Source organism: Polypterus senegalus, chromosome 8, assembly GCF_016835505.1.
Source record: "Polypterus senegalus isolate Bchr_013 chromosome 8, ASM1683550v1, whole genome shotgun sequence".
NCBI classification, from domain to species: Eukaryota; Metazoa; Chordata; class Cladistia; order Polypteriformes; family Polypteridae; genus Polypterus; species Polypterus senegalus.
In genome coordinates, this window is record NC_053161.1 from 115,806,952 (window position 1) to 115,826,948 (window position 19,997).

A 19,997-nucleotide genomic window follows, 5' to 3' on the forward strand; every position below is an offset into this window, starting at 1 on the left:
GTGCGTTTTGTTTCCATCGTCCCGTTTGCTGTTTATGTGTGCGTCAGTGAATATCGTCCCCGTAAATACAGAGGGGATGGATGATGGAAAGAGACCACCGCTCCATGATAGAAAGCAGATGTTTTCAATCACAATTACAGCTGGCTCATTACTACAGTATATAAACAATCAGGAGGGAACAGGAAAGGAGAGAGGAGAGGAGAAATACAGAGATTTTCATTTTCACGACCATGAACCATCTTTACCTGCTGTTTTCCACATCGTGCTTTTGGTAACCAGTTTGTTTTTCATTTCCGCTGGACTTGCTTCAATTCCCTCATCTCTAGAGACCCCGGGGTCAGACTTCATCATCCACCACAAGCCGAGGATTCACGGTGAGGTTGTTTCATTTGTTCTGGGAAATACAAACGCATCACATACAGTATTTGTTCACCAGTCATCCGCATTCAGGACAGTTTTATACTCGGACTCAAGTTCACGATAATTCATTTCGTAGTTCATTCACTATTGTTATTCGTTGTTGTTTGTTATATGTTACAGGGGCAAGAGAGGGTTTTGTTATTGTGTATATATATATATGGTGTTGTCATGTTATTGCTTTGGTGGTGGTTTATACATACAGTATATATTTTCTATGTGTGAAATTTATATTTTTTGTTATTTCATTTAATATAATTAATCACTTATTTTTACATATCTGGTTTTGTGTGCCTATGTTTAATCCGTCGATTGTGGGGGAAATTGTATTTGTTAGAGGTACGGCTTGATATATAAGATTCAATCTCAGTCATTTATCCAGGCCACAGGTCTTGGAGGTGTAGTTGCCAGCTGGGTAAGGGGTCGGCCATTAAAATTTTTTTTGTCCATCCTTTGTGAACTGTCTAAAGAAGTAGATGCAGTAAGAAAAGGCTTTTTGTTTATTTTTGTTGCATTGTTTTCTCATCACTTTTTGCTTTAAAGTCACTGTAATTATTGTATATAACATTTGCAATTATTTTTCTTGTTTTTGTTAATGTTCTTGCATTGAACTGTATATATTTGCAAGGCATTATTGTAAATAGTTATTGACTCATCTAGAATAAACCCGAATTCTGTTTTTTTGGCCCAGTTATCATTGAATGTATCTCTATTCTCACATTACCAGGTCATTCAGTTATAGCTGCAAGTGCCTGGAGTCTAAAGCTGTGCAACAGTGACATTGCACTGGGCACCACACACCATCAGCCCAGTATCTAAAAAAATGACTTTAGACAAGTCACCTTAACTTCTATAATAATGGAATTCTCTGAATGCCTCATTTTGACTTACTTCAAAAATTCTACTAATTTTCTTACCCTCTGCAGTTTGCCTATAGAGACAATAGATCTGTGGACAACACCGTAAATTTAGGCTTGGACTTCATCTACCAACATCTTGACCCACATGAGGATCTTGTTTGTAGATATTAGCTTTGGGTTTTACACCATAATCCCAGGGGTATTATACAAGAAACACACTAAGTTTTTTCTGCCATATTCAATCTGTCAGTTGATTACAGACTTTCAGACTTGGGAAACATATGTCTGGTCATGACTTTCAGCCCTGGCACACTACAGATCTGTATTCTCCACCCTCTGCTCTTCTCCATGGTTACAAATGACAACATCTGGAGACCCATCTTTCAAACTCCAAGTTTGCTATTAACATCACTTCAATAAACCTCATCTCCAACAATAATGAGTCCATATAAACATGACAGTTGGAGCATGTGCCAGCCTGTTGAAGCTACAGTAACCTGGAAATTATTATTGACTTCAGGAGATGACCACTTTTTCATAATCCTCAGTTATTAATTGGCTCAATCATTGAACCTCTCTCATGAAATAAGTGTTCAATTTACACAGCCATCACTGAGCCCATCCTGACTTTATGTGCAACTCGTGCCACATATGCCAAAGTGCCGTGCACCATTAGATATCATCAGCTGCACTCCTATCCAAGACTTGTATTGTAAAGGGTAAGGAAGCGTGTGGTGAAATGATCTGCCATTCCCTCATGTACAGGACATTATCTAATTCTTAGATTACCCTCTAGTAAACACTTCAATGTAGCAAAAACCAAATCAGTGCAACACTCAAATCCTATGCCTGTTTTTCCACAAATACAGTAGTTTTACAGATTAATCAGGTCTGACTCCTTATGCATACATGGTTATACTTGCACATCTTTGAGGACTTTGCATATGCACATATCTTGTAAAAAAAAGTTTAGATTGTTTTGTACATTCACAGCTGCCATGTCCTTACCACCCACCTTGTGGTACACAGTAGTACTCATTACCCTACTCCTAAACAACTGTGCCTACATATCAGTGTTTATTGTACTGTATCTGTACATTTCTCTCTTGTTCCAACAGATTTCTCCCCAACTGAATTTTTAAAACCTTCTTTAAAGCAGTATTCTTTAATATACTTCAACAGCCTTGCTCATCATCCTCATGCACTTGTACCATTACGCTTATTTATACATCTCTTTTTAGTGATGGTGAATTGTCTTTATTGTATTACATTTGTTTTTGTTTTCTTTTACACAGGATTATTGTAATGCCCTTTTCTCCTGTTCCTAGTTGTGCTACTAGAAGTATTGAGCTTGTTCAGAATGCTGCAGGTAGAATCTTGACTAAAACAAAAAAATTGAGTATATAACACCCTTTCCAGCTTCTCTTTGTGGTATAGCGGGTCCACGGCTCAGATGAAAAAGCCAAGTTTTTAAATTGATAATTGCTGCTTATAGAGGAGGCGTGGTAATGTGGCTGGAGCGGTTGCTGGACGCTATGTGAGGCGTGCATTTTCTCACTTATGTACACAGGTGAGGCGTCGTCCACATCCGTAATTGAAGCTGGGAACTGGTAATTGTCACACCTGAGCCACGTTCCCATTATATATAGTAGGAGCGCGAGTGTGGAGGAGAGAAAAAAAAAAAAGTAGACGGAGGTTATGGGAAAAGAAGGCAGCAGTAAGCTGAATGCCGGTGTGTGCAAGTGTGAGTGAGTGAGTGAACAGGTGAAGGCAGGCTCTCTAGAGAGTTCAGTAAGCTGGAAGGAGAGCCCCTCTGGAGTGTTAGGCCCACACTTGGGGGCAGCTAGAAGTGGTTGCTTTGGAGGAGCAGGAGTGACCAGAAGGTGGTTGGCTTGCTGCCTAAGGTTGTGGAATTCTGGGACTTGGGAAGTGAAAGCCGCAGCGTGAGCACCCCGGTCACTGGGGAGCCCAAGTCCCGGTCTGGTAGAGCCCGCCGGAGTCAGGGTCCAGAAGGCGAACAGACCAGCAGGAACAGAAGGCCAGCAGCAAGTAGGGCAACTTCCCTGGTGCATAGCCTGGATGGGAGAAGCAGGAGAGCCGCCAATAAAAGGAGGACTGCTTCCAACTATAGTATTTTAACCTTATTTTTATGGATTTATTCATTGGATTTTAACCTCCAACTTTTCACTGGTTTTTAATGTATTATTTATTTGATTACTTTTATAAACACTGCACGATTTATTTTGAACACTGTTTTTGGTTTTGCTGTTTTTAAGTAAAAGCACTTTTGCACCTTTTTGCACCATCTCCTTGCTTGCATTGTGATGTCTTCACTGTTCAGCTCATCCGGTGATTTTACCGACGGAGTCGAGTTCAAGAGCTCCCAAAAAGGAGAAGGAAGCCTGGAGCAGAACCCGCATCGTTACACTTTTCACTGGTTATCAGTACAAGCTAGAGCTGATTTTAAAATTCTTTTAATGTTGTGGACACCAGGGGGCAATCCAGCTTCCCAAACACCCAACACAAGCAGACCCTGAAACAAGTTAAAAGCCCAAAGAGTCTTTATTTGTGGGAAAGCACTTTCTTTTTAAGCATTACTAACAATGAAAGCCACAAGTACAACAAGCACTGTAAAGTGCACAATAACTTTGTTTTTCTCTGTCTTTCACTGCTTCCTCTACGCGAGGTTCATTCCTCATCCTCCCGATTCTGGCTCAGTCCAAATGAGACAGAGGGCTATCTTTTAAGCCGACCTGGGCACTGCTTCCGGTCTCTTGTCACAGTCATCCGGAGCACTTCCGGGTTATTTTGAAACCAGGGCAGTCCTCCCCCGACAGGGTTGCATTTCTGGTCTCTTATTTTCCACGCAACCCTGTGGATGTCCTAATTGGGTTTAACCCTGAGGAACACTGCAAAATGAGTGTGGATGAATGACCTGCTCCTGGTGAGTTCATTTTCCTGGTCCTTCCATTATGGCTGCCTGGCTGGGAATGAGACCTTCCTGTATGCCTCTGCTTTCTCAGAGGCCCCCACAACATGTAGCACACCACCTATTTAGCTGAGCTAATTACACCATTCACTCTTCGCTCTCTTAATACTGATCTTTTGGTCATGCTGATGTTGTTGTTGATGATGTTAATGTACCTGGTCAACAAAAAAGGGATTCTTATTCTGATTTTGAAAGATCCAGGATGAGGCACAATACACTGAATATAAGTCACTATGAATATATGTAAGAATAAGAATATACATAAGTCACTATACTTGAAAATTCAGGTTCAAAATATAGAGCACAGAACAAGTATTAAAGGTTCAGATATTCTTTTATTTCAATTACTATCATTCTTCTCAATAAGACGTAATTCAAAGCATAGCTTCAGGCATATGCTGTTATCCTTACACTGCAGGTTTCATCCCAGATAAAGTGCTCTAGACTTTTTTCAGTGCATTTACTTTAATTTTTCCCGGAATAGTTGAATATTGGATCATTTATCTATGTTGCCTACTGTGTTAATTATTATGATGGAGAATATGATTTATTGCTGGGTTTATGTGATGTCTTGTCGGTGTTTAATAACACCACTGCTGAAGCAAATGTACCTCTTCACATGCATGATGAAATTAAATTTCTGCTGGATATTGTTATAAAATAAATTTCAAACAGCAATAAATTTGTCCATTTGATAATTTGTAATTTTTAAAAAGTGGTTCCTGTAAATGTTTCAACACTTTTACTGTAAAAAAATTTTTTTAAAAATCAACACGCCAAAAATAAACCAGAAAATAATAAAAACAAATTCATTGCAAATCACCCAGGTGTTTTAGATTACTATTAAATCTGTAAGAACTTTAATAACAACAACAACAACAACATTTATTTTTTAAAATAAACAAATCTAATTTTCTGTTTCCACACAACTCTTCAAGCATATACTGTATGGTAGTAAATTAAATTTCTTCATTTAATAATACAAATATATATTTATCAACATCAGTGACATGGATTTCATCAATTGCAAATTAAAATACTGTATATACTTTCATTCACACATTTTCATAGGAGCCTTCTTAAATCAAGACTTGTCTGCAAGTATAATAAATGTGGGTAACAAGAAAAAAGAGAGAAATATCCTTTTCATGTGCTGATTTTAGTAACTTTGTAGTACTGAAGCCAAGAAATAACAAATAAAAATGTAAACTTGATACATCAGTGTTAAGCAGTATTTTGACCATAATACTTACTAATACAGCTAATGATATATTTTTTCGCATGTCTAGTTGCTGTTGCTGATACATTTCAGTCCATTCATGCAATGTAATGCCTGTTTCATCACTAGAAAGCACAGTTTAGTTGAATAGTAATTTTCAGTTACACTATAAGCAGCTGTAGCCAAAAATAGTAAATGTCACTCAGGCAGACACAAGGGAACAGCTGGTAGGTTTAATTATACAGACCTCACTGGGCATCTGAAAGCTGCATAATGGCACCATTTCTCAACTATTTCCACCAATTATTAGAAATTATGGGCTTGTTGAATTAAAGAACTTTTAAGGGATAAAAGCTATGTGAATATTTAAATTTGAATACTTTTTTATGCCAAAGAAAAAAATAACATGAAGCAAATTTATTATTATTAAGAGTATTCAGTGATTTATCATTTCCAAAGACATCCCTGGGTGACTCTAAATTGGACCTGTATGAGTGCAGGAGAATTCCTGAATGGGTTATTCACTTGTGCTATCAGGATGTCCACTGTACCCTCACAACACTGAATTAGATTAAGTGTGTCTGACAGTATTACAGTATGTTATTTTACAGAAACGGCTTAATCAAATTCAGGCTGAAGGGGGCTAAAATAGGCAGCATAACTAGTAATCTGCCCTGCAATGTGGTAGGCAGGAAATGTCTTGGAAATATTGAAGGAAAACTAGAACTGGAAAAAAGAACACACAATTGTAGAGAGGGGATTCAAACTCCACACAGTTCTTAGGCCAGGTTTTGATCATAAGACCTCAAAGCTAGAGCAATGCCGACCGCTGTGCTACTTATTGTCGCTATAATGGGCCAGTTCATGTGTATAGACTATCAGTGTGGTTTATTTCAGAAAAAATATATTATATATTTTAAATTAAATTATTTTACATTAAAATTATATATTATAAATATAATATATATTTTATTACAGAAAAAATGTATTTTCTGGTGGGATCCTGTTGACTTGGTAAAAATGTTTGGCTTGCACTTTCCATTTGTTAAGTTTTTCTTTTTAGGCAACATGCTTGTTACTTTCGTCAATGACATCCTTCACATCTTTTATAACTTTGTGATGTCCAGTGCAATTTTCTGCACTGTGGTGTGCTGGTAATGTCACTTCAAGTGAGGCCAACAAATCAATAATGCTAATTAAAAGGACAGGCTCAGTTATAAGATGCACAATTGACCCCCTGGAGGTGGTAGCAAAGGAGAGAATTAAAATAAAACTGAGTGCTCCTCGCTCTGACACACTAATTCTGAGGACTTTCAGCCAATGAATTACTTAGCAGAAGTAGTTCAAGAAATGCTACTGGAGCTCCTTTATACCAAAGGTACTTTCACTTCTTAATACCTCACTGTGACTGTGACAGCCAAGTCAGATGTTTTTTTTTTTCTTTTTAATTTTCTTGTTTTTTGTTGTTCTGATGTGTGTTCAGACCATAGTGTGTGTATATGTATGTATGTATGTATGTATGTATGTATGTATGTATGTATGTATGTATGTATGTATGTATGTATTTTTATGAAGAGCTTCTGTTAAAACCAAAATTTTCCCCTCGGGACATAAAGTTCTATTTATTGTAGAAAAAAACTGTTGCTTTAAGACCCCTTTGAATCAGAAATCAGGCAGGAGGAAGCTTTTTCATGCATCTTTAATTTGTCTTCATGAAGAGGGAGCACCCAGTCACAGCACTCAGTTAAGGGATGGCCACAGAGCAAAGACAGAGTCACATATTTATAGACAATTGATTTTACATAACAGTGTTGAACTAATGCTTACACAAAGTCTAACATTTACTCTGATTGCTTAGATTATACACCTAAATAAAAGTCTAATTCCACTACATTCTTGTCCTTCTCAATATTTCTTAAGTTCAGTTCTTATCCTTTTATGGAATTTTTGTGTACATCACATCTGTCAAGTCTTATAGTTTCCACTTTGTATCATCATTACTTACCCCTAAATATCTATAGGGTGGTCCAGATCTAATTATGCAATTTTCATTAAGCTATAACTTATTAAATTTATTACATAGAAAATCACCTGAAAAATCCTGGACCATCTAGAAGTGTACGAATTGATGACATGAAGAATCGTCTTCACGCCAAACTGGAATTGTCCCCACATAAATCAAAGTCATCCAGATGATCTGGATCTGCATAATTACATCTTGACCACCCTGTATATTACCCATTGATTGCCTTTATTTTCTATCTATCTATCTATCTATCTATCTATCTATCTATCTATCTATCTATCTATCTATCTATCTATCTATCTAATGTCTGTGGACAGCCTATGTTTTTTATATCTGTTGCTTGCATTTAAGCACTAAACCCATAGGATTCCTGTAGGCTTATAACACCCACCAGTTGTAATGGAGGAACTAATGAGAACAGAATTAGAGACTGGAGAAGGTGGAATGGGACAGCCTTATACGGCCCAAATATAATGAGGGAAAAATGCATTGGTTTGAATCACACCATGATAAAAAGAGAAATACAGGGGATGCATATGTGAAACCCACAATGGTAAGCCTTTTAAAATCATTTATTTTCCTTACATGTGCATTAGCTTAATTAAAATATCTGTCACAGTGGTAGAACAATATATCATGCATTGGGTAAATGATACATTGTGATTTTCAAGTAAAACAAAGTACATATACATGTCATTGATCTGAACACTCTAAGGATAATCTGATATTGTAATCTAAAACCTGTTAACATTTATTATTTTTTCACGTAGTTGTCCATAAATAGCATTTTTAATGCACATTGTCATATGAAGCTTTGGAAATAAGAGTTTTCAGGAAGTTTCCTTGGTTAGAGTGAAGAAGAGGTCTTGATGGTTTCTTGATACTGTCTTCATTAATGCCATTGACAATTTGTGCCTTTGGTTTAGTCATTATTTTGTTTGAGCGTAACCCTCTCTCGGTGTCCATACAGTTAAGTTTATGGTTGTTGCAGTTTTCACCATCTGAATACATTTTATGTGGCTCTCGCAACATATTTAGGAAAACCGCATTCTGTCTTGTATTGGGAAGAGGTATCTGTAAAGAAAAGAAAACATATTTTTCATATTCAAGTTAAAATATTCACTCAGAATAATTTTTTAAAGCACATAAATAAGTTTGTCAGTTTGCATTAATTATTTTCATTTAAATAGTGCTTATGAATCTGCAGTGCAAAGTAACTTTGATAATTTATTTTCTTAATTAATTATCTGAATTTCTATATAGTGCAATAATATATTGTATATTACTCAACATTTATTTTAATATCCATCTTTTAATGTACAGAACCTCCTTAAATTAAAATTGAGATTACAGGAGGGCAGAGCTTTTACTTGAAGCAGCAGGACTACAGCAGGAAGCATTGATAGATGGTGTGCCAGTCTGTTACAGGGCAAATTGATTTTTGGGATGTAGAAACAAATAGTTAGGGAAAAATGCCATGCCGACATGATGAACAAAAGCAAATGCCATTCAGACAGTGACCCCATTGGGATTCCAGCTCAATCTCCTAGAGCAGTACTTCTCAAACTACTTTCTTCCAAGGCCCCTAATCCAAAACTAAGACACTTTAGGAGATCCTCACTGCTCAATTCCCCTCCTAATAAACTGAACACAATTATAAAAAAAATTGGGTCTCCCTTGCTGTAAAACTAATCCCGTCCAAATATTGCTTTAAATAATATGATATGCTTTTGAAATGAGACTAAGAACTGTTGTTAGCAGCCTGAAAAAACCTAAAGAACATGCTTCTCCACAAAAAAGTGAGGGAACCACAGAGAGGAAAAGAGAGGATAGTACTACAGTAGATATATATATGAAAGGGTAACTTAATATGGCCTTTAAGGAACTTGTGGACTTCATATCCCTCAAGACTATCAATTTCAGCTCCTATAATTTTCAAATCAAACAACCAGGTAGGACAGGGGCCCAAAGTTTGAGGAGCACTGTCCTAGAGCAATAAGGCTAAGATAATAACTAATGTGACCCTAAGGTTTATAGGTTTAAATATATCATAATCAGAACACACCTGAGGAATCAAAGGACATACAACAAATAAAATGGTCCCCCCATTATCTTGATCCTTTGCAACATGAAGAAGTGTGTGCTCATTGAGTGCTGAGCACAAGGCAGGAAACTGTATGGCTGATGTAAAATGCAAAAAATATTTAACAAGGTGCCATGCATGTGCATCAGAGGGTCATTTTCTTGGCTTGTAAAAGGTAAGAGCTACCACCCCGAGACATGAGGGGGCGCTGTTGCTGAACTCCTTACCCTTTTAGATAGATAGATAGATAGATAGATAGATAGATAGATAGATAGATAGATAGATAGATACTTTATTAATCCCAAGGGGAAATTCACATAGCCACCCACACCTCCAAAAAGATGCCCACTGAAGGCAACTGACTGTACCCCTTTTGGTCCAGGTGCTATAAGAGCAGGGCGTACCTTGAAGGAGGTGTCTCATTTAGTGACAAGCAGAACGCCGGATATAGCTCCAACCTGAAGCTTGATCACTCCTCAAACCATCGTCTCTTAAGCAGACATCACTTTTTGTTCTTTTTTTACACCATTATGCACTAGTTATTTTGTTGTGACTTGTTGTTTCACTAAACAAGGTGACATGGGTGGCACCCCAACATTTCATTGAACTTGTGTATTCCTCAAGATTGAAGGCAAAGGTTAATTGAATGTGCATGAAAATGAGTCTAACTTCCTGAGTGTGTCAACCAACAAAGGCCATGGCTTTGTTTGTTTTCTGGTATGAATTATTACAAACCATTATGCTCTTCTGTCTCACCTTTTCTAACACTTATGTCTATTCAAGCATACTTCAAGCCAACATGAATGTTAGGAAATATTGGCCTTGATATTTTTCAGAATACAAGAAGGTATTAGAAAAAGTAAGACTATTCTTTGAAAATAAATGCCATTTTAAAACATTAAATCAAAGAAAAAACATAATTTCTCCATAAAAAATACTTTTGATAAATATACTGTCTCTTCAACAGTCATTGCATCTAAGGCAGTGTTATGTTTAGTAAATATAGATACACTGTAATCTCTCTTTATGTCTTGCTGAAGCCTAGCCTTTTCTTTTATAGTCTTACCATATGTTCACTAAAAGCTTTCCTCTTTCACTAATGTAGAAAAAGAAAACAATCACAAACAAAAAATGTTCAATTGCTTTTGTTTTTTGTTTTTGGAAACCAAAAACATGCCAGCAGCAAAAGTGTTGTGCTTACACCTGCAATATTTAACCAGGCGTCTATTACATCAGCATTTCTCAACCTTTAAGTATTTGCGACCTGAGTTTTCATAACAGTTTTAATCGCCCCCCTAACATTTTTTTGAAGGGAGCCCACTAATACCAATTTGTTATTTTTTAATTAATAATATATCATAGATGCATATTTTATTATACCTACTTAACTTTTATCGACATTTATCTAACTCTATATTTCTTTTTCTAGTATCAGAATGTAGTTTAAGTTAATTTGTTTTGGTTTCAATAAATGTATTTTTCATATTTTCGATTCTTGTTTTCCTTCTTTCACATCTTTTTTGTTACTTCTTGCCCCCCTAGGGTGGCCCACCCCACAGATTGAGAACCACTGCATTACGTCATGCATAAAATAACTCAAAACTGTGGAAAAAATGCAGATATAAATAGGGAGGACATGGTGAAAGAGTGTTGCCTCACAATTGTCACATTTCTACATATATTCTATGGTGTTTTGTTATACAGTGTGACAAGGTCTGCTGTTTGCAAATTTGGAATTATGTTTATTTAATGTCTTTATTAAGTATAGAAAAAATACCTTACATGAATCAATGATTTTTGTATACAGAAAGTTATAGTATTCTAGTGTTTTAAAGAGCTATATCCCCTAGAATGCCTTATTTCTACTGAGCCACAAAGTACAATGTGTAGATATCAGACTAATTCAAACAAACCCACTCCAATAGGCTAGTAAAGAAACAGCAGCACAGTGTCTAGCTGATCGTTTTAACCGGCTTGAACAAGGAAGTGAAAACCCACTTTACTGTATCACCAAACATCCAGTTTACATCAACCAGACCTCTCACGAGATGGTATAGGATAATTTGCTTTGTTGACCATAAGGCAGGTACAATAACAATGAGATTTAATTTATAACACTTCACCCTTTCCTGAACAATGCCACTATAATTCACCACACTTTAGGTGATATTTTCAATTCAGAGCTGAAGTCAACCATAAACTGTACTCAAACCCCTTTCTGTTGAATTGACAGATTAAATAAGAAAGATATATCAATAGAAAGAAAATTACCCAATGAACGATGAACAAAATGTAATAATAAAAGTATGTTCAAATCACAAAAAAATTAAATGGCAACAACTAGATGTGTAAACCCTGTCACACGTGTGAGTGAAACGGTCACCTTCCATGCTCATTAGAGGGGAGCAGTACCACTCCAGGACATGAGGGGGCGCTGTTGCTAACTGTATTGTTTCTTTCTCCATCAACAGCTTACAGAAGCTGCCCAATGAGGGCACTGCTCCTTCTGTCTAGGGTGCAGTAAAGCCAAGATATTTTCTGCATGGTGACATGGTGATGGTATGTGGGAGTGTGGTGGTGATACCTCGCTCAATCACACACCACACTCCCAAAATATACAGTATACAAATCACATGTACACTATACCTTGGACAAAAGGCAACACACAATGTCCATAAAGTTGGCCACTTCTTAAGTGAAATGGTAGTCTTTTTCCCCAATATACAGACATGCTCTCCCACAGTAAAAAGAGTTTATACAGCTCACCAATCTCATCTGACCAACCTTTCTTGCTTGGTTGCAGTGTTGCTATGCTTGGATGGCCAGAATTGTGCGGTTCATGCCTTCACCAACACAATAGATTTGCATTTCCTGGTTATCAGAGATTACAGAAAAATTTCAAAAACTTTGCAAGTGTGTTAGTATTGTTTTCTCAGGCAAAAGACTCTGTGTTTCAATTTTGTTGACTTCGATCTTTGGGTTTTGTTTTTGACTTGCTAAAAGATAGGGCTGATTTTGTTAATGGACTTGGTGTATATTTTGACATGGGTGTTTCCTTCTGGTCATTACTCATAAAATCTTATTTCTTGCATTGAGTCAGTATACTTTAAGTTCTTTATTTGAGTTTGAGTGTTTTGGGTTTTTTTTTACTTTGTGCATATTTCATTTCCTGGACTATGACATTTTATTGTCTCTTTTTCATCAGGCAGAACAGGATATTTAGAAGATGGCAAATTACAAGACGTAAAAGAAAATTTCCACCTACAAGTTGAATGTCAAAAACTATTTCGGTGGTAGCCATGATCAAAAGATTGAGAAAAAGTAATCCTACATTTTGAGCTGTTTTAGTCAACCCTGAAGAATTTATTGTGTTTATGAAACATTGCAGTGGATATTCATATTTTCTCACAGCGCTGAAGATCCAGTGTTAATTGTTCTGTGTGATTCAAAATTGCCTGTCCAGTTGTTGATTAGGTTTTCTCCCACAGGCTGAAGATTTGCTGTTAGGTCAGTTGTCTTGTGTATACTGCCATGGTGTTTATGTGCATTTGTACTGTATGTGTTATTGAGGATGAGATCCAGCCTTGTACCTTTTGCTTATATGTTAGGTTGCTCACCACTTTATCCTCCATTGTAATAAGGTGGTTTCATAATGAATGTGAGAAAAGTATTAACAATACACTGTAGCACTTTACAGTCTTAACAGTTGGAGACATTAGCAATAGTCATGTGACAATAAAATCACCCTCAAACACATTTCATATATCAGATACCTGCAATACAGAAGGTGTTTTGGGGGATGTTTTATGAGTGAAAAATGCTCCACCCTGGTCGGCATTTGCCTTTGTTGAGTGGCTGTCCATTGAAAGAGCTAATAATGAATGGAAGAAATTGCCAAGTTGAGCTGTAAAATCCAGCACACTGGCTGAACAGGAAATCAATGAGCGGCAATGTGCTGGATGTCTTGTCAATGTCATTAAATTATCTAGTGGTATAAATTTCTAATCTAAAGAGATATTTGTTACATCCCACAGCAGGTGAGGCATTCAAAAGAAGCCATCAAACAGAATGACCAAAGATTACACGATTTAACCTTTGTCATCTGCTTTGTTGCAACAGGCTTGCTGATAGTTTTATCTCTTACGGAAGCATTAAGGCAGTGCAGGCTGCATTTATGCATTCTGCTTCACTGTCAAAATCAGTTTAAGGTTGTTCCTCAGTTTTTCAATAATACCCAGCAATTTATTTTAGTGTATATTTGTAATCCAACTTGTTATCTTGTGTAGCTTTGAATGATGTTCTTATTTGATATGTAAAGCAGTCTCTGATAAAACTCACAATAAAACAATCTCAATGGCAGATAAATTGCTACGGTAACGCTACCTTGTCACTGATTGGGCCCCATTATAAATTTGTTCAGAGATAAGAGGCCTAGAAAAGGGAAGCATCCTTCCCTGGGGAATTAAGGATAGCTGAATCCATTGATTTATAGCCATGGAACTGAAATGCTGGCTTCAGTTTACATGTCCTCTGTAATTTTTATACTTTTTATATTGCAAACAGGAACATCATTCAGAAAATTTCACATCTATTTCTTCCTGATCTTCTCATACAAAAAATTTTCATCTGTGTTTTGCTATATCTGAATTTACAACAAAGCTGTTCTTTCAGTTTCACATTAAAATCAGAGTCTAGGTGATGAATGTGAATTGCTTAACTTCATCTTGCTGTAATGTATTAGATTTTCTAAATCACCACATTTTTCAAATCTTCATGCTACAATCTGCTTCCCTGTGCAAATATGCTGTAGCATAAAGAAGAAATCCCAGAGGAAAACCAGATGTTTCTTGAGGGCCCAGCTCGAGCAAACTGGAGAAAAAGTGACCAACCCATGGTCCCAAAGAACTATAAAAGAGAGCTTGGGAAGAAAAGGGGTGTGGTAGTGTGGTGATGCCAGTTAAGAGTTTAGTGGCAGTACACAAGATTTAGTAAAAACAATTAACTCAGGGTAAGGATGGGCATAGGTGCACACGGTAGCATGGACAAGTGGCCCTGGAGGTGTTGATGGGGGTTTTGGCAGGACCACGTTTAGTATGTACAGTTTGGCTGATTTCCTCATTAACACTCTGGGGTGTGTAATTAAGTACCTGTACTCACTGAACCATTAAAAAAACATGTGCAGGACAGAGAAGCAAGAGACAAAAGCTAAAGAATGTCAGGAGCTTAAATGAAAGAGATGAAAGAGTAAAATCATGGCTGAATGAGGATTCAGACGATTGGAAATGTTAGCCCAAGTGCAGCAATGGCAGTCTGGGGCAGTGTCGTCTCCTGCTGCAATTGTTGTGAGCGGGCTCCAGCCAAAGGGCGAGAGATGGCAGTGGGAGAAAGGAGCAGGGCTCGCAGTGTCCTTGTAGATGCTGAGGGATAGTGGCATGGACACAAGCCAGATGAAAGGGGTTTTTGCTGAGGAAACCAAAAGGGGTAAGCAGAGGAGGCATCATTTTTGGCAGGATGCAACATGGTACAAGAGTAGATTTCAACACTAGAATTACCAGAGCCTGCGAAAAAACACGTAGATCAGACCCACCTTAAAACACTTTGCACCTCTCCATCAGTGTCTTTTGTCCTTTAAATGTGTTGATAAGCAGCAAACAGCAAGCAGCCTGCTATCATATCCCCCCACCCCGCACTGTTTTCTCAGCTGAAGTCTGTTTACCTGCATGTCAGTTGATTAGAGTTGTATAGAGTGAGAAGTCAAGCAAAATCACACCTTTTATAAATACTATATTGATATTTGGAACACTTGCATTTCATGTGTGTTCCGTGTCTACAACGATCTATGCACCATAAACACATTGTTAAAACAGAAACGTTTTCATGTTTTAGTAATAATTGACAAAATGTAGACATGAAGTGTATAATGTGTGAAACCTGAATTCCAAATATCAAAGAAACACTTTCACAAAAGGTACAAATATAACAGAACAAATGTGCTTCCATTCAAAAATATAACTGCAGAAAAACAACCCGCGTTAGGGTACAACATTGACACACATTTGCTATGACTACTTCGGTGGCACAACAGTATCAGCTGTTGACTGGTAATCAAAGCTTCATGGGTTCAATCCCGAAGGAGTCCATTTTGAGAAGTGAGCTGCTCGTATTCTTACTATTTTAGAATAAAAACATACACTTAATTTCAGTCTGTAACAGCTGGTGTAATTTATGATACTCGTAAAGTTTAGCTTTGTTTTTTTTTTATTCAGTTTTATTTATTATTGAGAATATTGCACTGCACTTTATTGTTTTTGAACACTTTGCTTGGAATAAAAGCATTGTAGTGTACATTTTTTGCACCATTCCTACCTGTGCGTGTCTGAGTGTGTGTGTGTATGTATGTGTGTGCTCACTGCCCAGTCCATCCTCGGTTTCATCACTATTGATGACCCAGGTCCAAGGGTTGATGCAAGCATCGTAGCTAGCCATAAGAAACTAAAATGTTCTTCAAGCTAAAGATTCATGCCAGAGGAGGCCCTTCTTTGTTACCTAAGGATGGACACTTTATAACTGTCTTGCCTCCAGGGCTTGTGTTTCTTTTAAAAGAAGTCTGCTCTATTAATCAGAGAGAAGGATAGAGAGCTCTCATTTTGTTTAAACTGAAAAATTAAGAATAAACAAATATGACATGTCTGGACTTAATGATCTGTTTAAGGTTTTTTTTTGTCCTAGTTACCACTGCATTTTCATTGTTGTGACAGGTTAAATATTCAGTTACTACTTAACTCTCTAAGCACAGTTATCGAAATAAAGAGTCATGGGAATCATGGAAACCCTGGCTACACTCTCATAGACACACACACACCATTTCGCACTCATGCTGGGCCAATTCAGACCCACCAATCCACTTGACGTGCACATCGTTAGATTTTAGGAGGAAATCAATACACCCTGTGAAACATCCATGGGAACACAGAGAAAGTGGCAAATGCCACATGCAGTGTCTGGCCCCCAATTCTGAGACAATGACTTTTTATAGATGTGACGGGCAGCACTGACCTATGCACTAGTATGTTGTCTGTAGTTGAACGATTCATCTCAATTTATTTTTCTATGGTACAATTCCCATTTGACAGAATTTTGAATTTGAAGTTAATTGCTAGGCAATATAGTTGCAAGGATTTTTTCACATTTAAAATGTAAGCAAATTTAAGACAAAATATCATGTAAAATGCATCTATTTAAATATTAATTCATATAGGTTTTGTCATTATTACAGTTTTCTAATGCTTATGGTGTTTAAAGATCATAGTAATTGTGGTGTAGCAGCTAGAATTCAGCTTCAAAGATTTGAATTCAAATCCTGATCTGTTCAGTTTTTTCATGGATTTTGTAGATTCCTATCATGTTCTTGTTGGTTTTCACTTACTTTTTAACATGTTGGTATTGAGCAGGCTGGCAACTTTAACCTCTCCAAATGAAAGTGAGTGTTGGTGTGACTGAGTGTGTCCCCTGGTAGGCTGGTGTCCATTCTAAATACTCCAGTTTCACATGCCCTGAATAATCTAGATATGTGTATTTCAGACATGTTCACAAATAAAACTCAGAACACAAGAAATTCTAATAAATTCCTGTCTATAAAATATCAAAATAAAATAAGGTGATAATAAGTAAAGCCAAAATTGTAGCACAAATCAAGGATATATAAACTATATCCTATAACTGCATAGATTCTAAACAAAATTGAAACATTTAATAAGAAAAAAATGATCAGATAATAAAAATGCATATAATAAGCAAACAAATTACAATTCAAGACAAAGGTTAGAGGTTTGACTCCTACTTATCTCCTTATTTAAAATGTTCACAAATAGTAATCAGTGATTTTTCTCTTTATAATTTGAAGTTGAAATCCTACAGCATAAACTTTGACAGTTAGGCGTTTATCCATACAAGCCTGATGCCACTCATGTGGTATAATTCTTGAAATTTGGTGAGCACCAGTTAGCAAGATACTTTGTGAATTGGTAAGCTAACCCATTCTTTATTTTACCCAAATATTTCAGTCTCCCACATAATTCCTTCTCTCATAGTGATGTGATATTTCAAGTCTGAATAACCAGTTCCCAGTTTATAATGGTTTGCCTACCTTAAAGAGGGCATGGTGGTGCAGTAGTTAGTATTGGTGTTTTAATAGATATAAAATCAAGGGTTTAAATATTGGGTTGAGAAATGACTATATGGAATTTCCACAGTCTTGACACTTCCTCAATAGTGTACCCTAGTTTCTCAAAGATGTGCATACTACTTTATTTGACAAATATAAACTGACCTGACATGCATTAATGTGAGTGCGTGCACGTGTGTGACATAAGATGGTCCGTGACCGTGTTTAAGATGTTGTGCCTGATGTTTCCAGGATATACTCCAGCTTCGTCTGACACTGTAAAGGAAACAACAGGTCCAAAACTGGATGGATGAATAATAAATAAAGAAAATAAATCCTAAACAATGTCAGTAGTAATGATGAGCCAATTGCCTGACATATTTGGAAACATTTTTGAACCACAGCAAACACACTGTTATGTTAACTGAATACGTTTTCCACATCACAGCAATTTGACGTCAATATATTGAGTTTACATACAAGAGAAAATTGTTTTTCTTTCCTCAGTAATAATAATGGAAATATTTCACAAAACATATTATTAAAATATTGGTCTGTACTATAGACTTTATTTGTTGACTATATACAAAACAGAGTCATTTCTGCAGATACAGTAATGAAATTTATCAGACTCAATGTATCTATCAAGCCTCAATTAAAATCACTCTTATTCTGAATACAAGTAAAAAACATTTATTAATTAAAATGTGACTTGAGCTAATTTGAATTCTAATTTGGTGCTTTTTATTCTCATAGCGAAGTATCAAACAAAGGTCATTTGTTCTTGCCAGCCTTCTTACAGTCTAAATTCTCATAATGAAATGTTGGGTAGTTTGGGAAAATAGCTCTCATATGTCAATATAAATAATGGAGATATAATTCATTGGTATTCAATAACTGCTGCTCAGATGAATTTAATAATGTCCGTGACAATTAGCAATAGACGGCTTTTCCTTCACGTGTATCAGATTCACAACTCCATAGTAGCATCTAGAGGCTTTTTCTCTGAAGGATACAGAGTTTCAAAAATAATCTCCATGTTATGAGGGCTGCGTATTTTAGACAGAACAGTATGCCTCATTTGAAGTTACTTTTCGAGGCAGCTTTCAAATAATGCAATGGCTTTCTGTATCCTTTAAACTCTGTCCTACATTTAGCCTTAAAGTGGGTGAAACGATGTCAAGGATGTCATCAAGCTGTGCTCCTTTCAAATGGTGTCCATTAGATAGATACTGGAGATAGATAGATAGATAGATAGATAGATAGATAGATAGATAGATAGATAGATAGATAGATAGATAGATAGATAGATAGATAGATAGATAGATAGATACTTTATTAATCCCAAGGGGAAATTCACATAATCCAGCAGCAGTATACTGATACAAAGAAACAATATTAAATTAAATAGTAATAAAAATGAAAAAAAATTAAAATAAAATTAATGTGAGCATTTACTCCCCCGGCTGGAATTGAAGAGTCGCATAGTGTGGGGGAGGAACGATCTCCTCAGTCTGTCAGTGGAGCAGGACAGTGACAAAAGTCTGTCACTGAAGCTACTCCTCTGCCTGGAGATGACACTGTTAAGTGGATGCAGTGGATTCTTCATGATTGACAGGAGTTTGCTTAGTGCCTGTTGCTCTGCCACAGATGTTAAACTGTCCAGCTTCATTCCTACAATAGAGCCTGCCTTCCTAACAAGTTTATCCAGGCGTGAGACGTCCTTCTTCTTATGCTGCCTCCCCAGCACACCACCGCGTAGAAGAGGGCACTCACCACAACCATCTGCAGCATCTTATTGCAGATGTTGAAGGATGCCAATCTTCTAAGGAAGTATAGTCGGCTCTGACCTTTCTTACACAGAGCATCAGTATTGGCAGTCCAGTCCAATTTGTAATCCAGCTGCACTCCCCGGTATTTATAGGTCTGTACCCTCTGCACACAGTCACCTCTGATGATCACGGGGTCCAGGAGGGGCCTGAGCCTCCTAAAATACACCACCAGTTCCTTGGTCTTGCTGGTGTTCAGGTGTAAGTGGTTTGAGTCACACCATTTAACAAAGTCTTTGATTAGCTTTCTGTACTCCTCCTCCTGCCCACTCCTGATGCAGCCCACAATAGCAGTGTCATCAGCGAACATTTGCACGTGGCAGGACTCCGAGTTGTATTGGAAGTCTGATGTATATAGATTGAACAGGACCGGAGAAAGTACAGTCACCTGCGGTGCTCCTGTGTTGCTG

General features: G+C 37.0%; 1 protein-coding gene across 1 annotated transcript in view; it reads right to left on the bottom strand.

The window, feature by feature from the left end:
• Window positions 1-8,068: 8,068 nt before the first annotated feature.
• The window catches only part of LOC120533626, an 86,953-nt gene continuing 75,024 nt past the window's right edge, over window positions 8,069-19,997 (bottom strand). Inside the window, exon 8 of the mRNA XM_039760539.1 lies at window positions 8,069-8,585. Coding sequence (XP_039616473.1) covers window positions 8,301-8,585 — 285 coding nt within the window. The 3' untranslated portion in view covers window positions 8,069-8,300. The remainder of the gene's footprint in view (window positions 8,586-19,997) is intronic.